General features: G+C 45.9%; 1 protein-coding gene across 1 annotated transcript; it reads right to left on the reverse strand.

Annotated features, from left to right (window-relative positions):
• Positions 1 to 242: 242 nt before the first annotated feature.
• On the reverse strand, positions 243 to 17,272 carry LOC138807711 (ankyrin repeat and SOCS box protein 13). Its single transcript, XM_069993487.1, has 6 exons — positions 17,191 to 17,272; positions 10,282 to 10,469; positions 8,654 to 8,804; positions 7,459 to 7,593; positions 2,197 to 2,388; positions 243 to 1,579 (listed from the first exon to the last, which is right to left on the reverse strand). Exons 1-6 carry the CDS (start codon positions 17,231 to 17,233, stop codon positions 1,452 to 1,454), a joined length of 837 nt encoding a protein of 278 aa, XP_069849588.1. The 5' UTR covers positions 17,234 to 17,272; the 3' UTR covers positions 243 to 1,451.
• Between the last annotated feature and the right edge of the window lie 4,731 nt (positions 17,273 to 22,003).

Here is a 22,003-nt window from a genome sequence, read left to right on the forward strand (position 1 = left end):
TGAAGTGAAAAGTTGGTCAAGATCTTTTTAATGGTCTCTGTCTGACCTGTTATGTCAGTTTTGCAACTGTACCAATCCAGGCCCAAAGGATCAAAGAAGCCTGTCTATCATCACAGCCCTGCCTCAGAACAGAGAAAGACCTAAAATGTTCCTCATCTGGTATCTTGAAAGGAAGTTACTTCTCTACCAGAGTCTGCTCCAGTGTTTCTGATCTTAATAAAAGGGTCACGTAAACACAAGGATGAGCTTCATTCAACAATTTTTATTGAGTATTAAGGTTGTGGGACCTGATTCTTAGAGATATATTGGATAGAGATGTCAGATTTCATTGTTAGAGTCAAGTTGCTATTACTAAAATGAACGAGGCAGACCAATGCTTTTTAAAAATATTATTATTACATGCAAGAACATTCTTTTTATTTTCAGAGTTTAGATCTAAGATTACATTGGAAAGGGAGTGAATCTTCTTCCCAGTAGAAGATGACTAATTATGCAAAATCCTCTAACTCCTTGCTGTATATATGTTTTTAAATTAAGATACAGGATATTAGGCAAAGCCAATATGAATACAAGACTTGTTATTATATTTCACCTTGTGGCCTGCAAGGAGAAAGAACAGTTTTATGACTACAAGAAGACACTGCAAAACATTTTCTCATTCTGCCTTTTCCTGGCTGATGTATCTCATTCTGGTTCAGGTCAAAGCCCTGAACCAATACCTTACATGATAAATATTCTTAACAATCTGAAAAATGAGTGAAGAACTGAATGTTAATGCCCAATGGGTACTCCTAACCACTTCTACTAGTTTTATAGCTTCAAGGAATTAGAAGGAGGGGGGAAAAAAGGGATGGTGAAGAATTTAACAGATGAAAAGCAAGTTCTAAAGAGTCTTCTAATAGCCCTTTACATTGGAAATGACTACACACTCATTGACAAATCTTAGTATTACAGTATGGACATATATCCTACATAACTTTGTATGCAAGCTAATACTGGAAAAACACTTCTAGCAGCGGTGATACAAAGCCTGAGCTTTCCTCGGTATGACCTGTATAAAGCCCCTGAGTGATGGTCCACCTGAGCACAGGTAGGCCTTAGAAAGTGCTGACTGGTACCTCAGAAAGGGTGCCTAGATAGCAGAATGTCCACAGCGTGGCCATTCCAGGCCACACATGACTGGGACCTCGTATTTCTGCAGCATGACACCCAAACATACAAAACTCAACCACCGTGCCCCTCAGTCTCCAGCCCGGCTCCTTGATATCTGTCCTGACTATTCCTTAGAGGGAAGTCAGTGAAAAGCAGAAAATTGAGGGGTTACGCCTATGCTGGAGTGACAGCATCAGTTCCAGAAAAATAGCACAGGGTCACATCCACAACCGTGACCCAGGACACCGGCCTCCTGAGGCTAGGTGAGTGATCAGTCTGCCCGGCCCTCTTCCTACAGCTCAGTTGTAGGAAAGGTAGTCGATGAGCCGGGGAGGGATGTTTAACTTGGCGATTTTCTCCAGCCCTCGAACTCCAGTTGCCTTCCTCAAGGTCACTCTGCAGAGCTGAGATAACGTCAGAGGTGTCTCTAGAAGAAGGGAATCAAAGAGTAAGGGAAGTTAGTTTTAGGCAGGAGCAAGCTGATGGATGTGAGGGTGCAAGTGGAAAAAGATTCCCTTTACCCTGCAGTTAGCATGGGACCAGGAGGAGACCTCTGAAAGGTCAACAGAAGGAGGAAGGAAGAGCAGGAAACAGAATTCTTGTAATGTCCATGGAAATTTAATTTTGTGGCTTTTATGGCTTTTAAATGGTGGGATTTGTTTTGTTTTTGTTTTATGAGCCAGAGAAACTCATCTAGGATGGGGAGAATCATTTGTCAGACATTCAGCCAAACAAGGCACAAGTGGAAAGTCTGTACTAGAGCGGGTGGTAGTGGCTGCTGCCTGCTACTCCAAGCATGAGGTCTCCTTGGCTCTGTGATGTTGAAGCTGAAGCCACAGGGATCCCAAGAAGAGCCCTTCACTTATACAAAAGAGCTCCTACCCACAACATCCTTCAGTGGCAAAATATCGGAGCTGAGGCTTAAACACTAAGCCATCACAGGGAGTTCCAGAAAAATGAGCAAGCTGGGGGGGGGGGGGGGGGGGGGCTGAGCCTGGCGGCCTGGCGGACACAGGACCATGTACACAAAGGAGTCCAACTCACTTTCATAGTACTCAAAGCACTTGGCTGGGGCACTGCTGCTCCATGTGTAGTCGGATGGTTTCTTCCCCCTGTTGTCGCGGGCGTAGATGTTGCCTCCAAACTCAATGAGCATCTCAATGAGGTCAACGTTCTTCACCTTGGCTGCATGATGAAGGGCAGTCTCATGAAGTTTGGCTGCATTCACATTGGCTCCTGAAGGTCCAAGTAGAGAACATGTATCACCAACAACAGAACTTGGGGAGCCAGGACAAAAACTGGCTTGGACTTGAGCAGTGTACTAAAATCACATGTACAAGGACCTGATGCATCTTTTCTCCATTCCCTGGAGCTTGGCTCTCCTTAGGTTTTCCAACAGGCCTGTGACCCAAGCCCAACAGTGCAAAATCATTACTTCTATAAAAATCCATTTGTGAAGCCAGGCACTGCTGGCTCATGCCAATAATCTAGCTACTCAGGAGGCTGAGATCTGAGAATCATGGTTTGAAGCCAGCCGGGGCAAGAAAGTCCATGAGGCTCTTATCTCCAATTAACTACTAAAAAGCCAGAAGTGGAGCTGTGGCTCAAGTGGTAGAGTGCTAGCCGTGAGCAAAAGAAGCTCAGGGACAGCACCCAGGCCCTGAGTTCAAGCCCCAGTACTGGTGTATGTGTATGTGTGTGCGTGCACACACATGCACACACACACAATCCATTTGTAAATAAATAGGAATAATCTATTGCTTCTCACTACTTCTCTGTGGGTTTGAAATGTTACACAATTTTTTTGGGGGGGATCCGGTCGTGGGGCCTGAACTCTGGGCCTGGGCACTGTCCCTCAGCTCTTCAGCTCAAGGCTAGTGCTCTACCACTTGAGCCATAGCACCACTTCCAGCTTTTTTTCTTTTTGCTTATGTGGTGCTGAGGAATCGAACCCAGGGCCTCATGAATGCAAGGCAAGTGCTCTGAGCCACCTTCCCAGCCCTGTTACACAATTTTTTTAAAAAAAAGTAATTCTAAGGAAAAGAAGAAGCTAATCTAGTTCATCATCCAAGGACTCCTGAAAGTAAAGTACTTAGCCATCAAGTTATACATAGAGCTACCAGCTTCAACAAGACCTTGTAAAAGGCTATACTATACATTTCCAGCTCTCCCTCAGCAATGTACAATCTGGCAATGTGGAGTAGGGATATTGGCAAGGAATAAATAGACCTCAGCTCTAGGACTGGCCCTAATATGTCCAACGTGCTTTCTCTACTTTAGTAACTGGTTTAAATAATCAAGAGTTGAATGCATCAGAAATTGACAGAGTTTTAGCCCGAGGGGATCTGTTCAGCTTTGGACATGGGATCAAGTTTGGGTCAGTAGAACGTTACGGTAGGTATGTTGGAGGCATTTGGGAAGAACAAGTAAATGTTTGGATTATTTATTTATTTAGTGTCAATACCACTGCTTGAACTCATGGCCTTGGAGCACCTCTCTCGGATTTTTCACTCACAACTGGTACTCTCCCACTTGAACCACACCTCCCTTTCTGGCTTTTTGCTGGTTAATTAGAGCTAGGGTCTTAGGGATTTGTCTGTCTGGACTAGCTTCAAACCAAGATCCTCCTGAGTAGCTAGGATTATAGGCATAAGCCATTAGCACCCAGTGAAGTGTTTGGATTTTTGGGGGGTCCAAAACTGGGATTCAAACTTGTTATCTGATACTTCTCACTCACTGGCTGGTGCTCTACCGCCTGAGCCATGTCTACAATCCCAAGTGTCTGGATTTTAAGTCTGAATCTGCTATAACCACTGACCACTGCCCTAGAGAATAGTTAACATGGAGTGAATCACAATTGCAAAATTCAAAAGCATAGAGGGTTCTGTGACATTGTTGAGTCATGAGGTTGGCTACTGAGCTTCCCAGCTTTGTTACCTGAACTTGCAAATGTTCTCCATTGTTTTCCCCAATTGGACCTGGTTTCTGCATTACAGTCAGCCTTCCAAGTCCCTGAGTGCTGTATTCATAGATTCAACTAATTGAGGATCAAAAATATTTGGGGAAAAAAAAGACTGCCTCCATCCTAAATATGTACAACTCTTCTACCTTAGAGAGCTCTCTGTATTGTCTTTTTTTTTTTTTTTTTTTTTGGTCAGTCATGGGGTTTGAACTCAGGACCTGGGCACTGTCACTGAGCTTTTTCACTCAAGGCTAATACTCTACCACTTTGAGCCATAGTGCCACTTCTGGTTTTCTGGTGGTTAATTGGAGATAAGAATCTCACACTTTCTTGCTCAGGCTGGCTTTGAACTATGATCCTCCATTCTCAGCCTCCTGAGTAGCTAGGATTACAGGCATGAACCACTAGTGCCTTTTCAAACTTGACCAGACAATGACTGGATTCAAATGCTCCTTTCTCCTAAATGACACCTATCCCTATCAGAACTCCTTCTCTCTAAGTAGGTATTGTGAACCCTGTCTGTTCTCGACAACAATAGTCATTCATATTTGTTAAGCGCCAATAATATTAGGTCTTATGGATGCTTTATTAAAGGTATCCCCAGGAGCCCTGCAACATAAATTTTATTTTCTTTATAGAGAACCTGAGCTCTTTCCCACCTCTTTCCCAGCTCTTTCCCAGCTCTCTTCTCTTTCCCAGCTCTTTCCCAGCTCTTTCCCAGGTCTCTTTCCCAGGTCTTTCCCAGGCCTTTCCCAGCCGCATGGAGGGCCAACATGGCCTGGTCCCAGCAGGTCTACTGAATAAACCTACCGCTTACCTGAATACCACATGCGTGGTGTGGTTCTTACTCGGCAACCTCTTTTTAAAAACCTAATATAAATGGTGCCGAAACCCAGGAAGGGCTTAAAGTCAGGATAGGTGAGATTCCTCTCCGTTTTTTTTCTTTTTCTTTTCTTTTTTTTTTCTCTCTTTTCCCTCTTTTGCTCTGAGGAATACCCATAGTTCTGACGGCCTTTTGTGAACCCATCTGTCTGCTACGGACACAGCATATCAATACCATTACTGGCCTTCACATCTACGTCCACACCACTTCTTTACTCTGGTGAGTGAAACTACTCTCTACAGTTCTCTGTTGCTCAGTCTCTGTTCAGATGTGACGCCACGCCAGAAAGCTCCTACGGCCTTTAGCTGAAAGGCCGGTCACCTCTGAAGCCGAGGACGCTTGGGGCTTGGCCATTTCTCTATAGAGGGCTCTGGGGGAAGTCGGGACACCGCTTCTGCCTGGTCAGCTCTCCTTCACTCACCAGACTGACTCTCCTACACAATTCTCAGATGTAGACAGTTTCTGCCACTGCAATGGTAAATGGTCAGAAGTCTGTTTACTTTCAGGTTCTCTTTGCTCTCTCTCTGCCATTCATGTCCAACTTTCCCAATCTCTCCTATTATCTTTTCTACAACATTTTGGCTTGTGCCCTGAAGAATGCGAAGCAGGCTGGGTCCCGGGGACCCCCCTCTAGGTTCCCTCTCAAAGGCTAGCCAATGTAGGCTTGATCTATTTGTTCAGGGTTTCTTTGCATTTTTTCAGAAATTCGCCATCTTGAGTTCACCATCTTGACCACATGGTGGGTTAAGGGTTTGGCCCCATCTAACCCTTAACCTTCCACCAAGTTTACTACTCCATCAATCTATTCTAAGGTGCCTTGCTAACAAGTTGCTCTTTTCACAGGCCCTGGTAACTGATGCCCAACCATCTGATGTGCTTTGTTAGCAAAGATGTCTACACATTGTTGTCAAAATTTTAGGTTTTGAGTTTTGTCTTTTTTGTTTTGTGTTGTGTATTCTACTACTGACTACGTGGTTCTAAAATACTGGGCCTATCTGTGCTAAAATCCTCATCACATCTAATGAGTTTTGTCATTTCAGAATATTTGTTGGGAATTCTTGATAAGGACCAGGTAAACTCTACTTATTCTACTTGATCTCCTTGCTGCTTTAATTGGAAATAACAAAGGGCTTTTGTGGCAAAGATTGCAGTTCAAAGCCAGCTCGGGCTGAAAAATCCCTAAGACTCCATCTCCCAACTAACCTGCAAAGAGCCAGCCTGGAAGCATGGCTCAAGACTCTTATCTCTAACCAGCAAACACTGCAAGTGGTACTGTAACTCAAAGTGGTAGAGTGCTAGCCTTGAGCAGAAGTGTTCAGGGATAGTGCCCAGGCCTTGAGTTCAAACCTCCTTGAATACCAGCTGGGACAAGCCATCCCAGCAATGAGCACCTAGACTCAGCCAGTCTGGGGAACAAGGGAACATGGAGAGGAGTAAGAGGAGATGATGTCACATCAGCCACTTTGTGCCTGCCCTTTCAAAATTAACCAGAGCTGGGAGGTCAATAGAAGTAAGAAGCCTGCCAATGTCTATACCTGTCTACCTATTAACTGAACAGGAATTTATATTCTTGCCTTTGTCACCTGACTTCTCCTCTACCTAGTCGCCAGATGTCAGAAGTAGCTAGGGACATTTCTACCAACATTTTCAGCCCCAAGTCCTTCCTCTTGCCATTTATTTGCTCTCTAGTATTTTTTTCCCAGCCCCTCAATGCCTCATGAGACTTCTCCAGACTTCATCTAAGGACTCACGCCACCAAGGGACAGCGGCTGCTCGCTGCCTTCTCTGGGAGGGGACCAAATTCCAGCCTTTTACCCCTAATGTCAACGCCCCTTGTCAGCAGGAAGTAGCCAGAGAATCCGCGCCCTATTTCATGATTATTAAAAGGCTGGAATGTAAGGTCCGCTCCTGGATGACGAGCAGACTCCACCCTCTTCACCGCAAGGTCTCCACCCAGTACCTGCATTACCTAGGCAACTGGCACACCTAGAAGAGGTCACATCTGCATCTACTGAGGTCACATCTGAATTTGATGTGGCCACACCTTTCTCCGCCCATACCCTAGATAAGGTCTAGCCCAGGCCCTGCTCTCTCTCCCAGCTCTCTTCTCTTTCCCAGCTCTTTCCCAACTCTTTCCCAGATCTCTTCTCTTTCCCAGCTCTCTTTCCCAGCTCTCTCTCTTTCCCGGCTCTCTCTCTTTCCCACGTCTTTCCCAGGCCTTTCCCAGCTGCGTGGAGGGCCAACATGGCCTGGCTGGCACCTTACCTAAAAAAAAAAAAAGTGAGAACCTGAGGCCAAGGTCTGTCTTCCTGGTAAGTGGGAGAGACTGCTTTGAACCATCTGTCTCTCCTGGCCAGCTGCTTGCCAGATATAGCATAGGTAAGACATTCACACAGATAAATACCAATACAGGGAAGCAACCCACACAGGTAAACGACAGCTCAGGTAAACCACCACGCACCTGCATTAAGCAGCACTTTGACACAGTCTAGATGCTCCCGGGCGCAGGCCACGTGCAGAGGGGTCCCAAAATGGCAATCGTGTGCTTCCAGATTGGCCCCAACATCAATAAGAAGCCTCACACATTCAGAACTCCCTTAAAATAAATGGAAAAGAATGGGAACATTCATGAATCTGCTCACTGAAAACGATACGCATGGCAAACGGCAGCTGGGACTCACTGCCTGCGCTCAGGTACAAGAAACAGAAGGGGAATTGATGACAATGTCCCAATCTAGGGAGCGGTTTACAACCCTATACAGCTCTGGGGAAGGCCGGAGATGCTGTCCTTTCCTGAGGACTGTGCAGGCTTCCAGCCCACCTGACAGTGGGGAATAGGTCATATCCACCCTCTTGCTGAGAATCAAAGATTTGGGACCCCACCTGGGAACACCTAGGGAAGGAACACTGGAGTCCTTCCTCCCTGAGGTGGCCCTTGCTCCATGTCTTGGCTCCTCTGTCAAAAGTCAGTTGGCTGCCGGGCGCCAGTGGCTCACACCTGTAATCCTAACTACTCAGGAGGCTGAGATCTGAGGATCGAGATTCAAAGTCAGCCTGGGCAGGAACGTCCATGAGACTCTTATCTCCAATTAACCACCAGAAGGCTGGAAGTGGTGCTGTGGCTCCAGTGGTAGAGTGCTATCCTTGAGCTGAAGAGTTCAGGGCCAGCCCCCAGGCCCAGAGTTCAAGACCCATGACCGACAAAGGGAGGTGAGTTTATTCTGGGTCTTCTGTGCTATTTCGTTGGAACTTGAGTCATTTTTACTGCTTCCCAATTTTTGTACTTCTGTGCAAGCCAAATACCTCCCCAAAATCTTTTTTTTTCTTCTTTTTGTTGGTTGTGGGGCTTGAACTCAGGGTCTGGGAGCTATCCTGAAGCTTTTTGGTTCAAAGCTAGTGCTCTACCACTTCGAGCCACAGCATCACTTCTGGTTTGTTAGGTAGTTCACTGGAGATAAGAGTCTCATGAACTTTCTTGCCCAAGCTGATTTTGAAACATGATCCTCAGATCTCCAGCCTCCTGAGTAGCTAGGATTCTAGGCATGAGCTACCAGCGCCCATATCTTTTAAATGAATCCTTTCCATGCCAACATCTCCCTCTGGGCTCTGTATGCTTGGCATTTATATCATTTCAATGGTCCCTAACATCAACTCACCACTCATGCAGGCCTCGTGCAATGGGGATGCTGTGTACAGAGGAGGGTTGACCTTTGCCCCATAGGACAGCAACAGCTTCACACACTCAATGCTGCCTGAAGCACAGGCATCACAGAGAGGAGTACTGCCATCAATGTTGCGGGCATCCACCTCAAGGAAAAGAAACAAATGATAAAGGACAGGCTAAAGCCCATGTACCTCTCTCTCATCTTCATAGATTCATCTTTGCAAAGACAACTTGGTACAAGCACAAGTTTGCTCTTATGTACTAAGGCACCATGCCAGGCAAGGGAGTTCAAAGAGAAAGATATACAGGTTGGAGGTTGGGGTGGGGGCAGTGACAATCATGATCCTAAGAATGGAAGTCTCCAATTTGATGTTCTTTTCTCCCTAGAAGGTCAAACTTAGCCTCACTTGCCACCACCTCCAACAACTACTGAGCATAGAGCACGAAGGAGAACCTGGGGTTGCAAGCCGGGAAGAGGGTATAAAGATGGGTTTTAATTCAAGCCTCAGCTTAAAAGAAGCACCCAAGGCTGCCTTAACACGCCTCATCTAGAATGAAAATCATAGGGCAGAAAAAGGAGATCCCCTGGATTGGCAAGTTCCACTCTGAAATTGTCCAAGATCAGCCACTGTGTGTGTGGGTACATGCTGGAACTTGTTCCACTGCTAGCTTCAGGAAAGAGTGGGTAGTATACCACTTTTACCTCTTCCCCACACAAGAACTCTGAGACCAGAGCTGCATTCCTCGTAAGACACTCTGTGTGGCAGGGCATCAATGGCTCAGGCCTATCATCCCAGCTACTTGGAAGGCTGAATCTGAGGATTGCGTTTCAAAACCAGCCTGAGTAGAAAAGTCTATGAAACAATTTTCAATTAACCAGCAAAATGCTCAAAGTAGAGGTATGGGTCAAGCCAATTAAGAGTGCCCTGAAAGCCAGGCACTTCTGGCTCATGCCTGTAATCCTAGCTACTTAGGAGTCTGAGATCTGAGGATTGTGCTTCAAAACCAACCAGGGCAGGAAAGTCTGCGAGACTCCAATCTCCAATTAACCCCCAGAAAATCAAAAGTGGAGTCGTGCCTCAAAGTGGTAGAGCACTAGCCTTGAGTAAAAGATCTCAAGGACAGTGCCCAGGCACTGAGTTCAAGTCTGACAACTGACCAAAAAAATACGTTACCCAGGGTGTGCTGGTTGGCTCTGAGCAGCCTGGTAGTAGGCCTGCTAGAAATTGCTGTCAACTTAAAACTAGCCCTGGTATGCTAGGGAAAGAACCAAAGTCAGAATTTTTAAAATGTTGTTCCTTGCTGTCTGCCCCGCCTCCAGAAACCTGGTTTTGCCAGAACCCCACTTAGCCATCCTAGAATCTGGAACCCTGCTCTTTGAGCCTCAACAACAGCGATTCGGCATTCACCCAGCTTCCCTCCCAGAGAGCCTGTGCCTGGCGTGTGGCTGGCCTGCCTGTCTCTGCATACTATAGGCCAGGTCACACTGCCACCACTATGTTAAAGTTGCCCCATCCATGAGCCCTTCCTGGCCCATTTCTCTTTCCTACCTCTAGAGGTCTCCCTATCCACTTCCGCAGCTGCCAGCCAAGCTAGGAGATGGTCCCCAGGGTCACTCACCTGAGCACCAGCCGCCAGCAGCAGTTGGACGCACCGCGCCTGGCCCTGCAGACTGGCCGCGTGCAGGGGGGTGATGGAGTCCACCGTGACCTGGTTAACGCAGGCGCCGCTCTCAATCAGCTGCTGTAGCTGCAGGCTCTCACCCCTCTGGGCAGCCTCATGCACTGGGGTACGCTCCACCCAGAAACCTAGAGAGGAAACCATTGTCTGCTAAGACACTGTCTCTTCCACCCAGGTCCAATGAACATGTGTAAGACTTCAGAGCCCCTGAATGACACTCAAGGCACCAGCTGTGTTTGTGTAATTGGTCCCAACACGCTTATTAAAAACCCACTAGCAATCCCTAGTGCCCAGAGGGTGGAGTCCAAACTTCTCACTGGGTATGTAAGGAAACTGCTCACATCCAGGACTCCATCTCTCACCACTGTCCACACACAGGCTGGGTGGGCTCTGCAGGTACACCTGTAGCTAGCTCATCACTGACCCCTGCAGTTCTACACACACACACCTCTGACTGCTGTACAGTCTCAAGAAGTTTGCCACTCCTAGGTAAAGAATAATAACCTGTCAGGAGCTAATAGCTCATGCCTGTAATCCTAGCTTCTCAGGAGGCTGAGGTCTGAGGATCACAGTTCAAAGCCAGCCCAGGCAGGAAAGTGTAAGACTCTTATCTCCAATTAACCACCAGAAAACCAGAAGTGGAGCTGTAGCTCAAAGTGGTAGAGTGCTAGCCTTGGGCACAAAAGCTGAGGGACAGTGCCCAAGCCCTGAGTTCAAGCCCCAGGACCAACAAAAACCAACAACAAAACAGTAACTTATGTATAATTGAGAAGGCTAAATATCACTTCAAGGTGGGTGACTTTAAATCTATCCATGAAGAGTGAGTGCACTCTCACCGTCATTTTGTAGTCTGACTGGCCAGGCCTGAATACAGGTTGTTTTCATCCCTTGTTCTTGGACCCCAGTTGCTAACCAGATGTTTTCCCTCCCCAATTCTAGTGCTCACTGCCTCCCTGATAGCATGCCCTCTGGAAAGCGCAGATGGTGTACTGTTCTAGTAAGTTCCTCTGGGACCAGAGTTTTGCCCCTAAATCCTTGCCACATAATTAGGCTACTGTCTCCAGCACCATCCCTTTTCCCCCAATGCAACTCAATAACAAGCTGGTCAAGTGGGACCAGCTGAACATCCCCCAGCCATTCTTCAGGATAAAGTCTGCATGTAAGGCACCCAGCGCACCGTGACACCATACTGACATCAATATGATCACAGACCATCACCTGGTCTCATGCCTCAATGCTCTGTAGGCATTGTTCCTTCCCAGGCCTAGAATACCCCTCCCCAAGCCCCCAGCCCTATCTCCCCCCACCCCCCCCACAAGTGAGTCAACTGTGAGTTAAATCATCCTCAACCAAGACTGCGTGGAATGTCTGCTCTTTCAGGAAGCCTCCAATTATGCCGTCTACCCACCCATGCCCTTTCTTAAACCCTATCTCTACCAATGGCTGATCTGTATTCTTCTCAGCCTTTCTGCTAAGGTAATCACCTGGGATCCTCCATCTTCAGTATCGATCTGACACACAGGGATCTGAATGAATAAGTAAGCAACTTCTGCTTACCAGACTGAAGTTCCTACCCCAGAAGCTGGCTCTGTCCTTGCCCTGACTGAACTCATTTTTCAGCCTCTTACAAGTCTACCTAGTCCTAGACAGTGACCTGAGAGGCCAGACAAGGCTATGACCACACAGTCTGGACACACCCACTAAAAGGAAAATAGGTGCTATAACAAAAGCCAAGGCCGCAGCCCTGCATAGCAATGCGTTTGGTGATTGGTGGTTCAGTACTAGCAGCTCTGACTCTAGTCCGTTCTTGCCTCTTCCAAACTTGCGTGCTTTCATGTGTTTATTTGCTACTTGTATGCCTGAATAAGAGATGGCAAAGCAAAACTTTAGCCTCAGAATGAGAAGGCTTCCTGAACATCAACTACATGTCTACTGCTAACTAACTGCTGAGGTCATCACAAGAAGGAATGACAGGTAACTGCAAACCCTCATACCAGTCCTTTGTTCACAGGACCTTATAAGCGCAGTATCTAAACCAGCATGGATCTTTCTTGCTCACTGCTCCCACAGCCCTCTCGGCCTTTTGTGTCTCCTTCCAGACCACATCTGAAGACCAGGCCCAGACTAGGACTGACTCAAGCCTGAAAAGCCTTAGTGTGAGTTCTCAGCATAGATCTCAGCATCAGTCTTTCCTGAGGGAATTGATGTACACGGTAGACCAGCCTCAAAAAGTCACTCAGCTCATGAGTTCAGATCCAGTCTCTGTCACCTACAAACAGCTCTGCCATTTTAATCAATCCATCCACACAAAATTCCAGTCTCCTAACCTGTAAAATGAGAAGACTAAATGAACTAATGCCTGCATACTGTTTTATATAGTGCCTTGCCAATTCCAAGTAGTAACTGACAGATGCTGTAACTATTACAAGATTATTACTAACACTATTAGGTAGGCCCAGTATTGTGGCTTGAACTCAGGGCCTTATACTTTTGTTTGGCTATTTCACTCAAGGCCAGTACTGATACTTGGAGTCGCACCTTCACATCCAGCTTTTTGCTGATTTTGGAGATCAGAGTCTCTCGGATTTGTCTGCCCAGGCTGGCTTCAAACTGTGATCTCTAGATCTCAGCCTCCTGAGTAGTTAGGATTGATTATAGGCATGAGCCACCAGTGCCCAGCTACTATTAGTATTTCTATGAGTCCTATTTGGAGCTCCTGAGCCAGATCTTTGTTCTGTAACAAGCTCCCTCCTCCCCCTCCCCATACACACATACTGTACTCTAGTCCTAGTAGCTAGATCCTCTCCCCACTTTCCCCCAACTCCCTCATGAGTTCACCTACTCATTTCCTGGGCCTCTGAGACAGAACCTACATTCTTTGTATTTGGTGTGCCTGAGCCAGCCCCACACAGCCCACTGCTATATCACCAGGAATTCTGCTAGATAGGCAGCCTTGATGTACTGATATCAAGAAGGGCAACAAATCGATTTCCTCTTTTTTTTTTTTAATCTCCAGAGTTCTAGTTCACCAGCATCCCACTTAGTCATTCCAGGGGCAGAGTCCTGCTCTTTGAGCCCTAGTAGTGGTTGTTCAGCTCAGACCTGGCTGACCTCCCAGAGAGCCAGGAGAATGGAGCTGGCCAGCCCAGGCCATGCCCACTGAAAAACAGAGCAAACCCTCCTGAAACCACTATAGCAACGAGTATTTTCAAATCCACCAAGAACAAAGCTGATCCAGCAGTGTGGCTTTGAACCAGGGCCAAAGATCCATGATGCACTCCTAAATATCAGAGAGCCGGGGAGTCTTTCTTTCTTTCTTTTTCTTTCTTTCTTTTTTTCTTTCTTGCACTCCTAAATATCAGAAGGCTGGGGAGTCTGTCTTTCTCTTTCTTTCTTCCTTTCTTCCTTCCTTCGGTCCTTTCTTTCTTTCTTTCTTCCTTCCTTTCTTTTGAGTAAGTCATTAAAGGGAATTTGGGATAAGTCCTCCCTGAAGATGTCATCTGAGGACTGAAAGCAATCTCCAGGCTCTAAAATAAGCTCTTTCCCAAAAGCACCCCAATAAACACTCTTGGAATGATAGAGCTAGCCCTCAACATGCACCACCAATAAATGTAAGTTCAGGAAGAAGGTCAGCCATATTTGTCAGAAAAAGAACTATGAACAACCATGAACAGGAGTGGGAAGCTGAGGGTTTTTCTGAGGGTTCTCAAGAGGCTCACCTTTCTCTCTCATGGAAAAGCTCAGAGTCCTAAGTGACTTATCCCCCCCCCCACCCCCCTCAGAATGCTAACAATGAATGGTAGAGCTGCAAAAGACCTTAGAAATCCATTACAATTGCTGGCTGGACCTACCAGGCATCCAGCTCCCTCCTCAGGAGGCTTGGCTGGAAGGATCACAATCTGAGGTTGACCCCAGGCAAAAATGCCAGACTTTATCCAAAAAACAACTAAGGCAAAAACAGCCAGCGAGTGTGAGTGGCTCAAAAGGAAGAAAACCTGTCTAGCAACAGAGACCCTGAGGTCCAAATCCCAGGACAGCCCATAGAAGAAAAAGAAATTCTTTATAATTGATACTCTCAGAAAAGGACAGTAAAAATAGATCATTCCTTTGTCCCCCATCTGTTTCCTGAACTTCATGATGATGAAATTAGCAGTTGCCTGAATTCCCAACACACACACACATACATGTGTGTGTGTGTTTATTTTTATTTTTAGGAACACCTAATAGTTTGGTTTTCTTCCTTTAAAGATTTTTCAACCATGTCTTTTTAACTTTTTTTTTTGAAAGCCCCCAAAATATTCTGTTCAGTAAACTTGGGGCCAAATGACACATGGTGGTTTAAAATACATTGAATGGAAGTAAAAACTTAAAATGTTTGCTTTCCCTTAAGGGACAAACCAGACAAAACCTGGTATGAGTGGGGAAAAAGGAAAGTGAAACAAAATTTGAAAACAAAAGACAAAGAGAAAAGAAGTTACAAATAATCTCCTAAGAAGTGGAGAAAACTAAGAATAGATTCTGTTGCCTTAAGGATGGGGGTGGGGGGGTTCTTTCAATAGTGGGCTTGTTAAATCCAATAAAGAGCCTTACTCTCTTACCATACCTCCCCAGTCCTCATCCAGTATCTGTTACACCTTCCCATGGCTCTAACCACCCCAGGAGGCATGTTCTCCTCCATAGCAAGCTCCAACCACAGAGCACAGTGAGCCTGGACTTTGCCTCAGAATGATAGGTCCTTTCTTTTCCCTCTTTCTCTTTTAATTTTATTAGCATAATTAGTTGTACAAGGTTGGGGGTGGGGGGTGTTCCATTCTGACAGTTCCACGCATTAAACAACAATGTATCCTGATAAATGTCCTTCCTTCCTTCCTTCCTTCCTTCCTTCCTTCCTTCCTTCCTTCCTTCCTTCCTTCCTGTTTTATAAGACAGGGCATCCTTCTCAGCTGGCCTTGAATTCTCCATCCTTCTGCCCCATCCTGCTAAGTGCTGGAATTACAAGCATGAATCACTACACCTGGCTTGTTTTCTCCAGTTCTGATGAGAACTTTAGGGACCTATTTCATTTTAAATCCCAATGCCTCAGTTTTCTTATGATATGAGGTAGCATCTCTCATGGCCATTTGATGGAGAAAATAAGATAATGTTTTGCCTATAAAAGTGATCAGCATTTATAACTTACTGTTTACTTTGATTCTGTTCTTAGACCTAAGACTTTTCTGGTTTGTGAACAATGTCTTTTTGAATTCTTACTTTAGGATAAGTTTCCCACTGTAAGTATCGCTCTACCCTTTAAAAGATGCCTTGGGGTACTGCCTTATTTTGGATTCCCCCACACACACACACACAGAAGTAAAAGAATGACAGAGTTGAGGACATTTCCATTTAGAAATGGGAATCTTCTTAGTTCCTTCCCCCAAAAACCTCATCAAATGAAGAGTAAGGAGAGAATAAATCCATGTAAATAAAACAAAAACCAAGAGAGTATAGAGACAAAGTTCTGCAAGTTCAAGAATACGTGGGGAGCCAGAGAAGACATATGACTCTGCTGAGTAAAAAGCTCCTAAGATTCTGCAATGCCTCTGTGAGGCATTCTACGTCACAAAAACAGGAGAGATCAATCAGAACGTTAAAATGAGTGAAGCATCCACTTCCACTAATAGAATTATTGTTGAACACCGTTAGGCTTGGAAATGTCAGCAGAACATACTTTTAAAAGAAGCGTATTGAATTTTTAAAAATGGCAATGTCAAAAACATCCATAAGCCCCTAAAGTTGTGCATCCATTAGTTTAGAACCTGCTTTATGTCTCCAGATAGTTCTCGAGCAAACTATGAAGAAAATACACTCAGAGCTTATGTCATGCTATTGAACTCTACCTGGGCAAAATAAAATGGGTGCCTCCTCGGGTTTCACAGGTTAGCTATTCATGGCATGTTCTCTTGCAGCGATCACACACAGATCACACAGTCAGGGTCAAAGTCCGTGCCGCCCGCGGTGGAAGGCCAAGGAAGACTTATTAAATGCCTTTGATCATTTGCAGGTGGTGTGCAAAATCATCTGAAATCTATCTGCCACGTTCTGACGGCCATTGCTCCCTTTAACTAAGCCCCTAACTTAGGTCTTTCATTTGTATTCGCATGTGTGACACACACACACACACACACACACACACCTTCAGTTCCTAGCTTTCTGGGTACTTTTGCAGTTCAATTCATTTTGTCTTAACCACGGAAAGAGTGTCGGTTTATCCTCGGATCCACTGTGTTTGTGGGCTGCCCAAAAGCCAAGGGAGACGGCCTTGTAAGCTGAGAGGACGTGGGGGGGGGGCGCGGGAAGGGGGTTCTGGGGATCGCAGCCGGCGCGATGCACCCAGCGACCTCCTGCCCGCCCTCCCCTCACCCCAGGGCCATCGAGTGTGCCCCGGTGTCCTCACTCCAGGGCGGACTCCGGGGCCACCTCCGTGGGATTGCGGGTGACTTGCACACCGGCTGACCTGACAGCAGCAGGCACCCCGGGAGACGTGCGGGGACTGCCCGGCCCTCGCGCCCGGCGGACTGGGCACGCGCCCCGCATCTCCCGCAGGGTGCGCGGCGCCCGCTCGGATGGCTCCGTCGCGCCAACCCCCCGCGCGTGGGGCGTCACTCGGATGACCGAGCCCGCCGGCCGGCCGGGGCGCGAGCCGCTGGGGACGGGGCTCGGGACCCCGGGGTCGCCGCCCATCCACCCACCCAACCGCCCCAGGGCACCGACCAGCCGCGAGCTCGGGGACCCAAGCCACCCGAGGAGCTGCGTGCGTCCCCGGGAGCCGCCGGGCCCCGGCCCCGCTCCCTCCGCCGGCCTCGCACGTACCCACGTCGCCCAAGAAGTAACCGTCCGCCGCGCGGGGCTCCATGCGGGTCGCCGGCCGGCTCTCGGCGACTCCGGGTGCAGGGACCTGAGCGGCGACGCGGCCCGGTCGAGCCGCCCCTGGGCGGGGCCGGCCCGGAGGTGGCGCGCGCCGGGAGTTGTAGTTCCCGCCGTCCAGGGGGGGGCGGGGGCCGGGCAGCGGCCAGCTCCGGGCGCTCCCCCTCCGTCCCCGCTTCGCCTCCGCAGTCAGTGTGCGTGTATGCGGTATGCGTGTAAACGTGTTGCTCGTGCGCGAATGTTGATAGTTGCAGATCGTGTATGCAGGTGCCAAGCACGGCTCCCTGTGAGCAAAAACAAACATCCGTGTGCAAAACGTGCTTGGGGCGCAAAGGGGTGTCCAGATGCACAATGTCCTGCCAACCCACTCCCCTGCTTTGCGCTGACCACGCTCGGGAGAGGCATCCAGGGCTCTTTATTACTTAACTATGAAGAAGGGCTTTCCGGCGTTCACAACAGCCGTTTCTTCCCCTTCTTTGACAATCATCAGGCTTTTAAAATCTGGACCATCTGCCCATAATACCTATCCTGAGCGCAATCTTTTCCTATGTGGGGAACACTTAGATCCGAACTATAGCTGTCAGTGAGATATATAGGCTGTAGTGGAGTGATTCTATCTTGAAAGGCACAAGAAGTCCTGATATTTGAGGTATTAATAACGTGTCATTACAAACTGGAGCACTAGCAGTCACGCATGCAGCGATAAGCACTGCAGTTATCCCCTGTAAGCTGGGCTCTGGCAGGCCATCGCTAACTACTTAGAAGGCTCAGATCTGGGGAGACCTGTTGGAAGGATCTTGGTTCCAAGTTGGTCCAGGCAGAAAAGCCCAAGAAATTCTTATCTCCAAGTAACCACTAAAAAGCCATTAGTGAAACTGTGACTCAAGTATTAGGGTGCTACACATCTTGAGCAAAAAACGCTCAGACAGCACCCAGGCCTTGTGTACACACACACATACATACACACACACACACACACACACACACACACATACACACAAATTACCAACTATAGACAACTGAAAGGCTTGAGATGATCAAGTAGATACAAACTTTATTCAATTTAGGCTCATATAGAACATAGATGGATACTGGAGAAAAGCTGCTAATTTATCATGAACTTGATTAGGGGAACTTCAGATGCTGCTTTATTGTTAATGCATAGCTACTGGTGTGATGGAAGTGTTCACTATCTCTAACTATTTGTGAAGACCCAGCTGGGGTGACATTCAGCAAGCAAGAATAACAATACAGTGATATTTACTGTATTACCTCAGACCTGTCTCATCATTTTGACTTTGTGTCATAATGTAGATTGCAGAAATCTTTCTTTTTTTTTCTTTTTTTTTTTTGCCAGTTCTGGCCTTGAACTCAGGGCCTGGGCTCTGTTCTTGAGCCTCTCTGTGCTCAAGGCTAGCACTTTACCATTTGAGCCATAGCATCACTTCTGGCCTTTTCTGTTTATGTGGTAGTAAGGAATCGAATCCAGGGCTTCATGCATGCTAGGCAAGCACTCTACCACTTAGCCACATTCCCAGTCCCTCTTTTTTAGGTTGATCCTGGGACTTAAACTCTGAGCCTCAGTGTTGTCCTTGCACCTTCTTTGCTCAAGGCTAGCACTTTACCACTTTGAGCTGTAGATCCACTTCTGGTTTGGGAATGGTTAATTAGAGATAAGTTTCCACAGACTTTTCCTGCCTGGGCTGGCTTCAAACCATGATTATCAGATTTCACCTTCCTGTGTAGCTAGGATTTACAAGCATGAGGCACCAGTGTCCAGAAACTAGAAATCTTGACTGCCTCTCCAATGTCTTATTGTTCAAGTCCATTGTTATGATAGTATAATGTTTATTGGTTCTGATGAACAGGAGTGTACATACACACATTTAGTAAGATATATGAATGAAAGACAGTAGGAAATAAATGCCACCCCCCAAATATCATACCTCAGGGAAACTTAGAGTGAACTGGGGCATGCACATCCAGGTACCACTTCCAAAGTGAAAAGGGTTCTGGATGTGCTCATGGTCGAGCACTTTTTGTCATGCCTGAGGCCCTGGATCCAGTTCCCAAGTACCATAAAGAAAAGGGAAAAAACAGAAAGAAAAACAATGTGAAAAAAAATACCTGACCCTACAGCCACTAAGAAACATGATGGTGAATAAGCTTCCTTGGGTTTTTGTTACAACATATCCCCCAATTTCTAATAGAAGCATAAACAGACTCTCATTTAATCTTTAATTGCAGCTTCTCAGAAGTCCTGGGGTAGGTGTGTATGTTTATCTCCATGATAAAGGGCATTGACTTCTGTTAGTTAGCCATGTTAATGAAGTTGGAGATAAAATGGATAAAGCTATGAATTTCCCTCTAATCACTGCTTTGGCTGCATACAAGTTTGTTTGTTGTTATCATTTTTTGCCAGTCCTGGGGCTTGAACTCTGGGCCTGGGTGCTGTTCCTGAGCTTCTTTTAATCAAGGCTAGCATTCTATCACTTGAGCTACAGTGCCACTTCCAGCTCTGAGTAGTTTATTGGAGATGAGAGTCTCGTAGACTTGCCTGCCCAAGTTGGCTATGAACCACCATCCTCAGATCTCAGCAACTTAAGTAACAAGGGTTATAGGCATGAGCCACCAGTGCCCACCTTTTGCACACAAGCTTAATATGTTATTATTTCATTTTTATCCAGTACCAGATGTTTTCTAATGTCTCTTATCGCTTCTTTTACTTGTGGCATATTGTTATTGTTATTAATTTTGTTGGTCCTGGGGTTTGAACCCAGGACTTAGGTGCTGACTCTGAGCTCTTTTTCTACCAGTTTGAGCCATAGCAGCACTTCCAGTTTTCTGGTGGTTAATTAGAGATAAGAGTCTCATGGGGCTGGAAAGGTAGCTCAGTGGTAGAGCGCTTGCCTTGCATGCATGAGGCCCTGGGTTCGATTCCTCAGCACCACATAAGCAAAAAGAAAAAAGCCGGAAATGGTGCTGTGGCTCAAGTGGTAGAGCGCTAGCCTTGAGCTGAAGAGCTGAGGGCCAGCGCCCAGGCCCTGAGTTCAGGCCTCACGACCGGATTCCCCCCCCCCCCCCCAAAAAAAAGAGTCTCAGGAACTTTCCTTCTCTGGCTGGCTTTGAACTTCAATCCTCAGATCTCAGCCTCCTGAGTAACTAAAATTACAGGTGCAAGCCACCCGCAACTGGCTTTTTTTTCCCTCCAGTCCTGGAGCTTGAACTCAGGGCCTGGGTGCTGTCCCTGAGCTTCTTTTGCTCAAGGCTAGCACTCTACCATTTGAGCCACAGAGCCACTTCTGGCTTTTTCTGTTTTTGTGGTACTGAGGGATCAAACTCAGGGCTTCATGCATGTGAGGCAAGCACTCTACCATTAAGCCACATTCCCAGCCCCAGCTATTATTTTTTTAATAATAACAAAAAAAACTATGTTTTCATTTCCTGGAATTTGTTTTGGTAAATATAATTTTAAGTGTTCACAGAAGTAATACAGTTGGGAATTCTTCAGCTATTTGGTCATTGATTTCTAATTTAACAAAGAATAAATACACAATAACTCAGTAGTTCTTTCAGTGTTTTAAAATTTAATAGTATTTATATTGCAATGCACCATATATTCCAAACACACATTAAAAGAATGTGTGTGCATGAGTGTTGGCAGTGTTTTTAACTGAAATTCCTATAACTTCCATTAGGCCAAATTCTTTGTCAACTTTCAAGTCATTTTTTAAAAATGTTTCATTTACTTCTATCAATTCTTAAGACTAGAGTTTCCATAAACGAGTTCCCATTAAACTTCAGTCACATCAAATTATTTGTCATGTTTCAAGTCTCTCTCTATATATACTATATACTTCATTTCCATCTACTTATATCAATTCCTGAGAGAGTAGAGCTTCTAGCTATTAATGTGGATTTGTCCTTTTCCTTTTAGTTATCAAATCCTGCCTTATGTTTTTGTTTAAACAGTACTTTCTTGATGAATTAAGTTTTGGTGTTTATTAACTATCCCCTTTGCTTCTAGTACTTTTTAAAAAATTTTTTCTGGATAGTCTATATTGTTCAATATAAACAACTATTCCAACTTTCTTAAGATTTTTTTTCATCCTTTTGTTTTTAGCCTATCTAAGTTCTTATATTTAAAGCATGTTTCTTCAATTTAGCATATACTTGGGCTTGAAAAACTTCACCTTTTAATTAGCGTGTATAGTACATTTTAATTCAGTGTATTTAGTGATATAGTTGGGTTTGCTGATTTTTTTCTTATTTGTTCCATTTGTTCTTGTGTTTTTTGGTTTTCCTCCCTTCTTTTGTCACTTGTACTTTTGCTGTAATATCTAAGAAATTATCTAATGTAATGTCACAAAGATTTATTCCTATGGTATCTAAGTGTTAAAGTATTTACACTGACATTTAGGTCTATAATATATTTTTAGTTAATTTATGCATATGGTGTGAGGTAGAGTTTCATTTTCATTCTTTTTAATGTATTTATATATGAACCCCAATAATAAATATCTAATACCCAAAGGGTTAAACTCCCTTAGCTGCCTCTGGAACATCAAGGCCAGCCTGGGCAGAAAAGTTCACAATTTCCCTTCTTAATCAATAGCTGAGTGCTGTCATGCATACCTATCATTCTATCTCCATGGGAGGACTGTAGGATTGGGCTAGCCTGTGCAAAAAGACCACTAGACTTCATCTCAATGGAGGAAATATGAGTAGTAGCACACGCCTGTCATCCAAGCTACTATGG

This window comes from Dipodomys merriami, unplaced genomic scaffold (assembly GCF_024711535.1).
Source record: "Dipodomys merriami isolate MVZ:Mamm:240054 unplaced genomic scaffold, mDipMer1.0.p SCAF_429, whole genome shotgun sequence".
NCBI classification, from domain to species: domain Eukaryota; kingdom Metazoa; phylum Chordata; class Mammalia; order Rodentia; family Heteromyidae; genus Dipodomys; species Dipodomys merriami.

What these genes read in the sequence shown, in the direction of transcription:
- LOC138807711 (XM_069993487.1), bottom strand. Translation starts at nt 17,233, where the DNA reads ATGGAGCCCCGCGCGGCGGACGGTTACTTCTTGGGCGACGTGG. An exon ending in TTACTTCTTGGGCGACGTGG is followed by an intron (nt 10,470 to 17,190) that starts GTACGTGCGAGG and finishes TTTCCTCTCTAG; the next exon opens with GTTTCTGGGTGGAGCGTACC. An exon ending in GTGCTTTGAGTACTATGAAA is followed by an intron (nt 1,580 to 2,196) that starts GTGAGTTGGACT and finishes CCCTTCTTCTAG; the next exon opens with AGACACCTCTGACGTTATCT.